Source organism: Vanellus vanellus (genome assembly GCF_965231255.1).
Source record: "Vanellus vanellus genome assembly, chromosome: 13".
Classification (NCBI taxonomy): Eukaryota; Metazoa; Chordata; class Aves; order Charadriiformes; family Charadriidae; genus Vanellus; species Vanellus vanellus.
The window spans coordinates 14,272,345-14,286,379 of NC_138918.1; the positions used below are offsets into that span (position 1 = coordinate 14,272,345).

Here is a 14,035-nt window from a genome sequence, read left to right on the forward strand (position 1 = left end):
GCTTTATAAGTAACAAATACTGTTATCTGAGGAGTTCATTGTATGTTTACACTAAACGGAGCTAAGACAGCTGACCACACTGCGTTTGTGGCAGTTGGCAGTGTCTGACATTTCTGCAGAAGGCTTGGAGCTGACGAAAGGAGCTTTGTGTTAAAGCCACAATAACCTGTGGTGGGCAGGTGAGCGGCTGCGTGAGGCTCTCCCGGCATACCCGACACCTCCCCATACCTGATGCATCCAACTTTCTCCTTGTTTCTCCGCAGAAGTACCAGCACCCGCCGAGCTCGTCCAGTTTGCTCACAGCTGAGGCGAGGACGGTCGCCGGGGGGGTTTAAACTGACGTTAACTGCAAGCAGAACTGTGCCCCTCGGTGACCACAGGTGTGCCAGGGCCGGGCCACCAGGCATGTCCCGGGGGGCAGCCGGGAGCCCCCCTCCCGCCGCGGGCTCCAGCGGGGCACGGGGGCTGTCCCGGCTTTAGTCCCCGACGGGGCGCCGGGGGGCTGCGCCGCCGCCAGCTCGCCGGCGGCCCCGTGAGAGCGCGGTGCAGGGGGGGCGGGCAGCCCCCGAGCGCAGCCCTCGGCACAGCCCCGGGGCCGCTCCGGGCAAACGTGGCCCTTACCGACAAAAGGCGTGTGAAAGTGTGGGAGAGCCACTAGGTCCCGGAGGTGATTTCCTACGGGTCTCGCCCAAAGCGCATGTTACCTGCGTTTAATTAGCACAGCACCTCTGTCCTCGTCTGGCTACTTCCATAGGCTACCGCCTGGTCTCTACAGGTCTATATACGGTTTATAGGTACACACGCGTAGTGCCGCATCCTCTACACTGCTAGCGAGCCTTCATTCATATTTATGCCGCGATTAAATATTTGATCAAAGGTTGAACGCTAACGCAGAACGGGTGTATTTTTAATGCACGACCCTTAAAATAGACTGTTTTGTAAACTGCAAGTGCCTAAAGATCCCCAGCGCAGCCTCCCCCCAGCCGTGCAGCCGCCCCCCCAAACAATAATAACGCTGCAGATTGAAGAAGGATTTGAGTCTCCAGCCAGAGAGAAAGGGATTAGGGCGAGAGCACTGGAAGTTAAATTGTGCTGCATATAAAAAATGGGCGGATTGGTCTCTAGATGAGAGCTTGGTACCACCTTCCTTTCTAAAATAAAATCTCTCTGGCATGAAGTCACAGCCTATTTCACATCCGGTTTACCCTGGGACGTATTACTACTGTCTTGGTAAAGAGAAAGCTTTTGTTGTATAGCGCCGGTCGGAATATTGGGAAGAGAAATTTGGGTGCCGAGCCCGGAGGAGCGGAGCAGCGGCGGCGCCGGCGATGGCCGAGGCGGAGTGAGCGGCGGAGCCGGAGCCGCGCAGCCTCCGCGCCGCGCGGGCGGGAGGGCATCCCCGGCAGAGCCGCTCAGCGCCGCCGCGGACCCGCGCCCGAGGGGCTCCCGGTAAGGGCGGCTGCTCGCTCCCACCCGCTCCCGCTCCCGCGCTCCCCTCCGGGCGCTCCCGGCTGCGGGCACCGCGTCCAGGCGCGCCGGCGGCTCCTCTCCCCTCTCTCCGCAGGTACCGCCGGGTCGGGGGGGATTTTTCCCTATCCCTCCAGCTTGAAAATCCGCAGCGATCGATGGGCATTTTAATTTATCTTATTTATTTATTTTTTGGCGTGGACTGATTTCCACCGGTCGCTTGCAAAAGGTTTTTTGGTTTTGGGGCGCCTTTTTTTTTTTAATTTTTTTTTTTTTTCTTGCGAGGGAGGCGGTGGGAGGGGTGGCTTTCTCAGGGTGAGGGGGAAATACAAAGTTGAAATGCCGGGAGGAAAACAAGTCTCGATATGCGCCTCAGATAGGCAAATCTCTCACCGGGGGTCAAAAATGCATCAAAATGCCCCCTTCCTCCCCTTTTTTTTTTCTTTTTTTTTTTTCTTTTTTTTTTTTTTTTTTCAATGGGAGCTGCTGAAATTCTCCCAGAAGCGTGGCTCCTTCTCCCATTTTGAATGGGAAAACCAGAGCTGGTTTCACAGGCGGTGCGGGCTGGGGGAGGCCGGGGGCTGGGGGCTGCTGGTGATTAACGCTTCTTGAAAGTCTTTGTTAACATTTGCTTTTTGCAGCTGCGAGAAACTTTCCTTCTCCAGGATTTATAGTGCCTGTATGGGTTTATTGAAGCGGGGGGTGGTGTTGGGAGGGGGAACAGGCGTGGAGCTCAACAGATCAAGATAGTTCGGAATAATTCACTTTCCGTTCTATATCCCGAAGAGCCTTTTGCAAAGGCAGAAGTTGGCAGGACCGGGAGAAGGAGATTTTTGAAGCCACAGATGTTGCCTTTCCCTTTGTAAGGGGGCTGTTCCCAGGGCAAGTTAAGATGCAGTCTCGTCCCTGAAGATCTTTATCCACGCTTTCCTGCCACATCCAGCTCTTTCCTATCCAGTTAGATTAGCTCAGCCCCACTCAATGCTTATCTGCCGATCGTTTGCCTATAAACGCATTAATTATATCTCATTGCTTACATGCCGCTTTGTAATGATATTTCATTGATTTAAATTGTCCCTGAGAGTGTGCAGTGAATTGGGGTAGCTTTATTTAAAGGTACAACAACGTTTCCATGGACAGTGCTTCATTTTCTCAGGCATTTAAAAAAAACTCCATTTCACTATTGGGGAAAATACAGGCTTCATATTTTGTTGCCCTTATTTAATGCAACGAATACTAAAAATCGACTGGATTCCAGCACACAGTATATAGATATGTAAAGGGACCTGCAGCATCACCTGAGCAATCAGCTGAATCTGGAACACTGGTTCCACAAATATCGGCTAACTTTGTATTTTATGGTTTATTAGAAAGCGGAAGAAACCTTCTGAGTTGTGTTACTTTTTACTCAAAGGTAAACTGAGAGTAACTCGGTGAAGTCTGAAGAGAGGGCAGGAGACATTTGGAGAGGAGAAGGCTCCTAATGCAGTAAGATTTCCTAGCAGCAATCAGAGACTGGTAGAGATTTAGGAGATGGTGTGTGGGTTGTCAGGTCATGGTTCGATTACGAATTGTGCCCTTTAGCCCAACAAAAATGTTAGCGTGCGTGTGTAGCAGCAGATCACAGAGTCAGAATCTGATCCTTTTACTCCTTCTCTGATGCTAGTATTTCCGAGAAGAGGAGAATACTAACAGCTGTAGAAGAAAGTTGCTTCCATCACATCAAAGCAAAGCAGTGGTTGTGAGGGAAGCACTGCTCTCCTCAGTCACACTACCACGCGCTGAAAGCTTCTAAGAGGTTTGCAAGGACTCAGGCTGGTTCAAGTCAAACAAAAACAATTACACTTGGTTATCTGGAAATGTTACAGAGGTGCCTTGTCACGTTTTCAACACAGGAGGAAACTGAGTAAGAATTGCCACAGAGTTTGAGGACAGCAGCTTTAACTCAGGCAAACAAGAATACACCCTTACCCTAAAACAATTCCCACCCTAAGCTTCTGTGTCTAGAAGTAGAAGGTAAACAGGAGAACAGCCAAGGCCGTGCTCCCTTATTCTGAATGACGTGCACTACAGTATTGTGAGGTCATTGCCTGACACAAAATTATTCTGCAAAAGTTTCAAAAAACAAGCATTTTTGTCGACAGTACCTGTTTTAATGTGGGGGATGTTGATGATTATTTTCCTTCTAGTTTCAGAGCCCACCATGAAGAGACTCCTGGTGCTTTGTGACTGCCTCTGGGCCTGGAGCCTCCTTCTGAATGCACTGACTGAAAGAAGGTGGGGAAATATTTTTTTAATGCACCAACATATTTTAGGAACCTTTAATTTAATACAGCAGCATAAGACAAATACTGCATGGACTGCACTACTACTAAGTGTATTGGGGGAAGTTAATCCCTGTTGAAATCCCAGCTAAATCTAACTAAGGGAAGACTGAAAGAAAACTACCGTTTGTTTGCATAACATCTTTTTTTCAATATTGTGAAGAAAAAAAAGCAAAAGCTTTCTGAAACAAATTGAAACAAACTACTTCTTAAACACCTGTGCAATCCTTTCTACTGTTATATAATGACTGCTCAGAAATACAAGTTTCTTTAGAGGGGAAAAAAAGTGTAATTAAGTGGTTTTTTTAATCTCATTTAAGTGCTATTTAGTAACTTTATTGTCCCTGCAAGCAGAGACAAAACTTTCGCTTCTTGGTTGGTCAGGACTGTGTCCTAACTTAGTAGCTGCTTTTGCAAATCTGAAGTAGACCTTCCTGATCAAGGGAGACTGCTTGGACAAAGAAGTATTTGTAGGCTCAAACCCCGTAACAGTTTGTGTTTGAAAGACCATGCTGCACTGAATGTTTATCAAATATATGCTGAAATCTAAAAATAGCATTAGTATAAAGTACAATCTGTAATCGTACAACACCTCATCTACCAACTAGTAGGTTAACTAAAGACTATAAAGCAGTTTGGAGTATACTTGAAGTAATCTCTGCAATTCAAAAATCAGTAAAGGTGTTTAACAAGACTCACAGATATATTTCTGTATTTTAAAAATATTAATGTCCTGTGAATAATGCTACCTAATAAGCAAAAAGCAGTACAAATTTCATACTGTCAATAGTGATCCCTAAAAGATGCATTTGTGCCTTAATCTCCATAGGGTGTTCTTATGCATTTGCAGTTCCAGATAAACTTACCTTCTGGCTACCTTCAAGATTTAATAGAACGGAGTGGGCAAAGGGGCAAAGGTTCATTTGCACAAGTGTTTCCTCTAAAAAAAAAAAAAAAAAAAAAGAATAAAAAAAACAGGTGATTCATGTTACAATTGCTGTATTGAATAAACATGTCATTTTAGAAGAAATACCTTTATTTTGATAATATATTAAGAAAGGTGAGATTTGAAGTATTCATGAATTACTTCATGGGGCCTAGCTAGAGAATTTTGTGAAAAAATGTTTATGATATAGATACGTGTACATATATATGTGTACATATATTTATTATATCTATAATGTATACATGTGCATTCTTAAAGTGAGAATTAAAACACATGGGATTAGTGTTTAAAAATTACATGGTGTGTCACTATTATAATGACCTGTAGATGGAGTTAGTGCACAGTTTTTTATTATACTGTGGTTTAATATGAAAACACAATCGCATACAGTCACTTTTTCCTCAAAATGTACACACTTTATATGAAATATATCTGTTTCTAAAGCAATTTTGTCATAGTAACTTCCCTTTCCTTTTCTTCTGGAGTGCTGTTATTCCTTTATGATAAAAAACAATTGATGAATTAGATAAATTGTCTGTGATACTGAAAGACACAGTCTTGCCATATCGTTCTTCTTGTCATAAAAAACCAGCTTCAGGACTACTTTAATTTGTGTGTTTTGAATGAAAAATCACAGTCCCTCTGGAGCTACAGTATACTTTATACGTACACAAATGTTCACATTCTTCCTGTTGTGACCATATGTCAATTAAAACCAGCCCTAAGGATGCTTTTTACCTCTGATAAAATGGTGGGAAGAACAGGTAAGGGTACTGACAAATGCGACACCCAGAATGGAAGCGGTGTATTGTATCGCATCCTTGTGGACTGCACTGCCACTAGTCCATCTTTCTGATGCCTTTTCTGCAAACATACTCATTTGTTTACCACTAAAATTTCTGAAGTGTTTTTGTATCCTTCTGCCACCTTAATCCTGATGACCTTCTGCTATCCTTGAGACATGTACGTACAGTAGCTTATTTACTGGCAATCAGTGTTAATATAAAATTGAATCCAGTGAAAAGTCCGGCGTTGCAATTCTGAATAAGGTGTATAAGAAATGATCCTTTGAAAGATAATGCTCGCTGGAGACAGCAGGAGAACTTGTTATTTGGTAACATATAGGAAGCATGAAAGAAAATGATATTAACGCCTGTGACTTAAAATGCATCTGTAGGTAAGAAAGATAAATATAAATCAACCTATTTTTTTATTAAGTGGAGTTACGTGTTATGGCTAGAGGAAATTCATAGTATTTTTTAAAACTGTTAGAGATTTTGTCTTTTTCATTAGAAACAGTGATTGATTTATATGCATTAAAAAACCCTGAAAATTGCTCTCTACAAAGTCACAGCCTATTGAAATAAAAGAAAAGTTAGTAAAACTTCTCTGAGTGTCAGTTCTGAAAGTAATTTAATTTGTACTGTTACTTATTCAAACCCGTGCTGCGAAACAGCTTGGAAGCATTTCTAGAGTACTTATATGCAGGGTATCTTTCCTCCTTCTCTCTGTATTTGCTACAAGTGGAATATACGTGTGGGATATACAGAGGATGTTTGATTGATGCAGCTCACAGAAAATAATTTCATAGGTGTTTTAATTGAACCAGATCATTTCAGGTAACAGGACATTCCTCATAAGACGGTCCTTGCTGGTTAGAGCAGGAACAACTGGCAGAGCACCGAGACCCGCATATCGCTGTGGCCGTTTGGATAACAAGTTGCCCAATGGAAGAATCACTTTTGTGACTAGACCTGATCCTAACAAAAGTTTTTGGCGCTCCACTGTTTATCCAGTTCAGTAGCAATGTGTGCAACAAATGATGTTTGGGAAAGCAGTGTTTTTGCTTTTAGTCATGATGACTACACATGTTTATAATGGAAGTCTTCCCAGCAATGAATGAAAAAAAGAAACTAGGTTTGGCTTTAAGACAACTCTAATCTGTGATTAAGGGAATCTTCTACGAGAGGGTATTTGGTAAAGGTTTCAGATTTAAGAAGAAGGTTGATTCTGATGTCATCTACAGCAGACAGAAACCACTAAGCCCAAGGATTTCATTCTGATTTGTATTGATGGAAGTAAGATTTTGGTAGCTGAGTTAAAATAGCTTAATTTTTCCCTTCTTCAAGAAAAATTTCAGGACCTTTGGCTGAGTTAGACATATACGTTAGGGATCTGTAAGCAAAGCTTTACAGACATAAGAGATTTCCGTATCAACAGATGGTTTCATTACACATATGTAAGGAAAAGTTGGAGGTACTCCTCCAAGCCTAATTGCTGAAGGAAAATGGGAAACAGAATAAAGCAAAATTATATATTGACCTATGAAAATGCACTCTCACTTGATTTACTTCTATATTCATAAAGAAAACATCCCTGTTTTTTTTTTTTTTTTGTTTATCTGTTTTAGCATGTGTTTTCAGTACTTAGTTCTCAATGTTCTAAATTATTTATCTTTCTTTGTATGCAAACCCTTTATAAATATTATGAATTAAACACATTATCTTTTGCTGACAAATGAGCCTTTTACTGAGGAACACATATTAGAATATTGTAACCATTAATGAATAATGAGATAAACATTAGGGAACCGATGTTCTATTTGTTCACCGTTTATAGAGAGGCACCATTTTTCTACAATTTTACCAAAAAAGTACAATTAAAGAAGAAAATGTTGAAGTGAAAGAACCTTATACAGCACTACGATCTTGTTTTACGGATGAGATTTTGTGACCATAAACTAGTATAAGGAAGATTAAACAGATTTTGGAATTATTGTTTTGTAACATTATTGGTGGATTATTGTTTTTCAGTGTTAACTGTTCTGTATTTCAGCTATGGACAAACCTCATCACAAGATGAGCTTAAAGACAACACCACAGTATTTACCAGAATATTGGATCGTCTGCTGGATGGTTATGATAACCGCTTGAGACCAGGACTGGGAGGTGTGTTATATTATAATTTTCAAGGTTACACATTAGATAGAAATCAGTTAAAAGAAAGTTATTTTTCATTTATATACTCGTTTTCATTCTGTTTTTTTTACATAAAATAATGCTGATACGGAATATTCATTTTTTGAAAAATGCCATGCCTTCTCTGTCTTTCACACACTTGGTTTTCTCACCCAAAAGAAGAAGAAAATGGTTCACAATTCAAGATCACCTCTGAACATGTATTAAAACTTTAAATGTGTGAGGAATAAAGGATAGTAAAACATGACCTGTGACCAAACAAATGACAAGTCTATGAATCGTGCCTAAACAGCACATCTGTCTATGACTATCTTCGTAAGAGCTTTTGGTTTTAAAAGTGAAAGCATCAATCAACCTCAGTTATAAAAGTCTCACAGAAGTTTATAAGATTTTTATTTTTTTTTTCGCTTGGGTATGTCATGATTTGCTTCTGTAATATTTTGTCTTCACAGCTTGCTAAAATGTCTTTCTGCTGCTCTTGGTGCTGAATCCATAAAAAAGTACACATAGCAATTACATCTTTATAATAACGTTGTTACAAAGCCTAGTCTTTATAAGCATCCCTACGTTCGCTCATTGATTTGTTCCTAAAAGCTCATTGTTCACTAACATGAAAGCTCTAAACATACCAGCACAAATCTGTTCTTTCCACCACATGGAAAGGTTGGGTTTACTTCTGTCAGATGTGTTTGGTTTTTTTTTTTCTTTTGGACTCTTTAACTAAAATAAAACAAAGCGACTCACCCCACAAACTATAGTTCAACCTGTTTTCATATAACAGCTCTCAGAGGAACTGCGTTATAAGAAGCACAGGTTATTACATTAAGAATTCTTATACCATCTCCCGTGGATGAAATTGCAGCTAATTAAGAGTAAGCTTATTCTGTGGTTTGAGGCTACCGTCTTGCAACAGTTCTTGAATTGTGAGCCAACTTCTTCAATGGTTTTACTTCACTGACTTCAAGGAATGACTAAAGATAAAATTCTGTTTATAAAGTGTTAATTAACACATTTAAAAATGGGTTGGTCTGTAAATTTTTGTGTGCAATTTCAGCTAATACACAACAAAGTAGGAATCACTTTTTACTTTTACCTAGCAGTAGTTTTGCCTGCTTTCTTGTAAACCCTTGGACTAGTGTAGAAATAAATGCTCCTTAATCTTTGATTAATGCAACTGTACAATTTAGTCAGCTACTATATCACAGTAAATACACGTAGCAGAGAAGGCAATAAGTAAATGAAACTCTGTACACTGTGTAGAGTCTGGTACATGTCTCCAAGAAAAATCTGGGCACGTGATTTCTTATATGAATTTTGTAGCTATTATAACATGTTTAACAGTTACTAGAAGAGCAAACAAAGGGAGACACGGGGAAAGGATTTTCTCTTATTCTCTGGGTTGCGATATAGAGAACTAAGCACATCAGTAAAGAGCCTTATGTATGTGCATTTAAATATGTGTTTCTGAAGCCAGATTTCAAGGGTGTACTGTGAGAACAGGTCTACGTAACTCATGAAAGGATCATCCAGTCCAGTTAAAATTTACTCTTGACAGAACGATTTTTTTTTAATGTACTTGCTTCTATAGGAGGAAATAAGTTTCTTCATAAACTTCAATAGCCATTTGCATCACGATCAGTTAAAAGCAAAAATAAGCAGAGCACGGGAAATACGGGGTGGAGGGAAGGCAGGATTGGAGTAATTTCTCTAACCAAGGGTTAGAGAAGTTTAAATAATCTTTGCATGTCTCCTTTTTTGAATTGTGTTGCGTGTTCATGCCTGCAGTCAAGAACCTCAAAAATCACAATTTCTCTGTTGCTTAGTATATTATAGTTTCACGGTGTCAGTTCAGCATAATAAATTTAACTTATCTGTTATATTTGTCAGCTTTCAATACTAGAACTAAGAGTACCAGGACTTTTTAAAAATCCCACATCTAATGCAATTGTGGGCAGTAAATTAATGTTTAAATTCAAATGAGGTAAGAAGTAGCTTTACTCTTTTGACTGGTGAATAATGCTTTATTCAAAAGGCATAAATAATAGATTTCAAAAACTAGGGACAAACATCTAGGCCAATGTTTTAAATTCTGGTACCAATTTATAATAAAGGGTTTGCTCAGGAATTTTGGAATTCACCTCTGCAAAACCTTCTTGCTGATGTATGTAAATATAAGTGAAGAACCTCAATATATACCTTTGTATAATGGGGAAACATATTCTGAAATGTTCCATACGTAAAAATATCCAATGAGGAAATCTAAATCAAGATATCAAATATAGCACAGGTTTTGGAGTTGGAAGTTCAATAGCCTTCCGTTATTGCATAATCTATGGCTGGAGATTTTAAAATGTATATGGAGGAACAGTGGTTTCATTTTTCTTCCCAACATCAGTGACGACTTCTTATTAAATATTTCATACAGAACATGATTTTTATCTACTCTAAGGAGAAAGGTAAGAAAGATACCGATATAACAGGATTTTCAGATATATAGAGTTAGATCTAAAACTCATTCATTCCTTATTAGCTATGATGCAGCTATCAGAGAATTTGAGAGACCGGAGACCCTCATACATATATGTTATGTTAATGAATTTTACGCTGTTAGGCACAATGTAAACCTGTGTACCACTGATTATACTATAGCACTCTTCCAGTTATCCAAAATTGTCTATTCTGTTCTTTCTACGCTTTCTGACAAACAGAGATAAAGTAAAACATTGCATGGTACCTTACTTTCTTCTACAGAAAGGGGCATATTGCAGAAAACTCTCTTCTTATCCCTGAATGACCTCTCCTTTTGTAGTGCAGTTATTCAAATATATACACCTACAGAAAAGAGAATTCTGTGCATGAACAGAAACAGAAAAGAGAACCAATTTCTCTCTTTTTCATCTATGGAAGAAAAGGTAGAGTTTCTTCAGTCAGTTTATTTGTTTCTCCTTCCTGGTGTTTATGTATACGCGTGAAGAATTCAGTGACAAAAAGGTATCTTTACTGAAAAACTGTAATGAATTGTGAAAGAGGTCTGATCTTGATCTTGCTCTACTCACTTACAGGAGTAATATCCTCCTTTTTGAAATAAATGCCATGATATTTCTCTATCCCAAGTTTGCAAAATTCCTATTAGTGTGGTGAACAGTTTCATTGTTTGGTAGAAATATCCTGGTGAGGCAGATGAGGCACCATGGAGCCAGGAACAAGCTCCTGGAGAGATCTCATTACAAAGATACACTGTTGGAGCTACACTATATATTAATTGGAGAGCCAGGTTAAAAGGTGGAGCATTAAGATTGTGAAAAATTTAGAAGTGCTGAATTTTGAATCACTCTTTCAGCATGCATGGAATCAGTGCTAGATTAATATTAAGTCCTCCCTTTCCTTTTTTTTTCAGATCTTCTTTTGAGGTATCACTTCAAAAGGAAAACTGAAAAACATATATGCTCCATAAAGGGTATGGGAATGAAAATTAGTATTCATCAGATAACCCAATAGGGCCATATCTGAAATGAAGCAAGCAGCTCTGAGCATTCTGACATTAAACAAAGAAGGAATTATTTCTCATTAACAAGAATATAGGAAAATGGAGTAGATGACCCACAGGGAAGAAGTATAGTAGTTGAATATGCTCGGTATTTAAAAAGTGGCATTGTGGCTAAACTTAATCTTATTTTTCTTTAAAAGAAATATACAGCACTATGTTATGCATTGGCATATTTGCACCTCTTATCAATAATTATTTGTATAAATTATGTTATTTAGATGTTTGCTCCTTCATATGTGGGCACAGTCACTTAGTCAGACATTGCTAGGAAATAGCATCTGTTGTACCCATCCATAAACATGGACAAATAACTGCATTTACAGTTACTTATGCCTGGAAAATAGAACTTTCAAAATGAATGTAAAAATGTTCTGAATCACACTAGAGGACACCTATTAACTCTATGAGAGGATAATAATTTACCAAGCACGAGGAGAAGGAATTGCGGAGGGTAATGTATTGAAGCTGAAAAAGAGGAAATGATGTTAGACACTAAGGGAAAAAATAAACAGCAAAGTCATTTAGGTAACAGCATAATTTTCTGTGGGAACTATCTGGATCCTAGAACTACAGGTGATCAAAAATACGCTAAATAATAACAATGCTGTTCTCTTTTCAAATACACAATCCTGAACAAAATAAGGGATCAGGTAGTGGTGGGAAGGAATCAAATAAGGAGGAAAATTCACCTCAATGTTTGGTGACCTCTCATAGTAAACTACTGTGGGTGGAGTTTAAAAGAATTGAAAAGCAATGAAAAATGATGGAAAAAATAAGCTCCTCAGATAAATGGATATGCCATTGCCTTTTGTTCTGGGTTGTCTTCATGTGGGGAATAGAGATAAGCCCTGGGATGCCACCGTGGCAGATTTGGAGTGCATCAGTGGTGAGAGGGTGGGCTTGCACAGGGCACATTGTACCTAGTGCTGAGATTTATTAACATGAAATCAGGTGCAGCTACAGACTTTTTACAACTATCACCTTTGCAGTGCACACATCTCCTCTCTAAAACTAAAGGATATCATGTGATCTGTGACCTTTTAACTTAGAATAATTTTAAATGTGGTTTATCCCTTTGAGAGGGATTTTGTAGTACAAAGGTTGTGTAATACAGAACTGAGAAGAACCAGAGTGGGTTTGATTAGGCAGACCAGAATCTTTCTAAATGAAATTTGCTTTTATAGCTGGGTCAAATGTCCATTAGATCACCCCAAGTAGATTGTCAACATTACTGCAGTATTGAACAGAATTATATTTGTTTTATGCTATCAGTAAAAGCTATTTGTTGATCTCTCCTGTATGATGTTTATCAAAATTGAGTGTGACTATCCTTAAGTGGACCATCGGTCCATCTCGGGCAATTCATTACTTCCACAGTGCGCTTATATTGAAAGTGATGGAAAATAAACCTGACAGTATTATGTTAATTAGGTTTTAAAATTCAGTTTTATGAGAACATTATCTATAAATATACGATAAACTTACCTCTTGGTGATTGAGGTCCCAATGGAAATTGTTGGATTTGAACTCGTATCTGAGCTAACTTAAAGTTTAGGGAAAATATGGGTTTGGTCTGTATGCGTAATAAAAATTTAGTTAAATCTAAATGTTTCTACTCTAAATGAAAACACAGTCCTATACTAGACCCCTACACACAAGCGAAGACGGACTAGAAGCTCTGTGAAAACTGAAAGGGCCGATTTCCATCTTTTTTTCCACTCTGTAGGCACCACATTGATGTAAAGGCAACTGTAAAAAGCCACAGAAGACCCTAGGAAAATTGATTTAATACAATAGTAGGGAGGTAGGGAGGATACGAGCAGCTTTGAGCTGTTAATTGGTGTGGGGAGAGCTGCCACGACACTGGGCAGCTCTCAGTAAACCCTTCATAGCGGCACAGACTAGAGCTGGGTAATCACAGGACAGCTCAGTGCTCTCCCTTTTGGTCTCTACTTTTACCAAAGCAGCAGCACAAATTTCTGATGAGTGTATTTGTTGTGGTTCTTCATCCAAACACTTCAAGGGATGCATCCAGGGTGATTAGTCTACATGCCTTTTTTTAGTAATAACAGTGTATGCTATATAGACACCTAAACTCCTTTCATTCAAAACCGTAGGAAAAGTCGTCTCTATTTTAATAATTATAGCACAGTCTTACACAAGACATGCAGGAGGAACAAGTGCATTACCAAAAAAGATGGAATTAATTTAAGCCACCAAAATACGCAATTCAAATAAGCCTTGTGCTCCTATACCAGCAGGCCAGAAAGGGAAATAGTTAACGTATAGTTTCCTATGATAAATAGGCTTATTTCCTGCTGTTTAAATAAATCTGTATTTCTTATTTTGTTCTCAATTTGTAATCCAACCACAATTCTAGCAATAATGAGCTCCCTGGGAGTTTAAATCAAAATATTTATTGTTATTAATTTTGAAAGTTTACGTTAGTCTAGCACCATTAGCAAAACGCAGTAGTTGCAAACAGTAAAATTACAGTAGTTCGCACTGACTGCTGTTTTCATAGCTATACGTGGATCGATTGCCTGAGGCTGTGTTCCAGAGTGTCTAGGTGTGGTACTCAGTTGCTATTTTGCTGATCAGTAACTACTTGGACCCTCTGGTCGCCTTATAGTAAAACCAGTAAGTCATTAATGATTTCCTTGTTTGTTTGTTTGTTTTTTTTTTTTTAACTGGAATCGTTACATGTTCTACAGATATCCCTATATTACTTAGTCCTGGTTCATGAGATAGACATTATAGTCAAGCAACATGG

At 39.1% G+C, this 14,035-nt stretch overlaps 1 protein-coding gene across 1 annotated transcript in view; it reads left to right on the forward strand.

The window, feature by feature from the left end:
* Nucleotides 1-1,172: 1,172 nt before the first annotated feature.
* GABRA1 (gamma-aminobutyric acid type A receptor subunit alpha1) overlaps nt 1,173-14,035 on the forward strand; it is a gene marked incomplete at both ends in the record, with an annotated part of 41,437 nt that continues 28,574 nt past the window's right edge. Inside the window, 3 exons of the mRNA XM_082490147.1 lie at nt 1,173-1,230; nt 3,657-3,744; nt 7,573-7,685. Coding sequence (XP_082346273.1) covers nt 1,173-1,230; nt 3,657-3,744; nt 7,573-7,685 — 259 coding nt within the window. The remainder of the gene's footprint in view (nt 1,231-3,656; nt 3,745-7,572; nt 7,686-14,035) is intronic.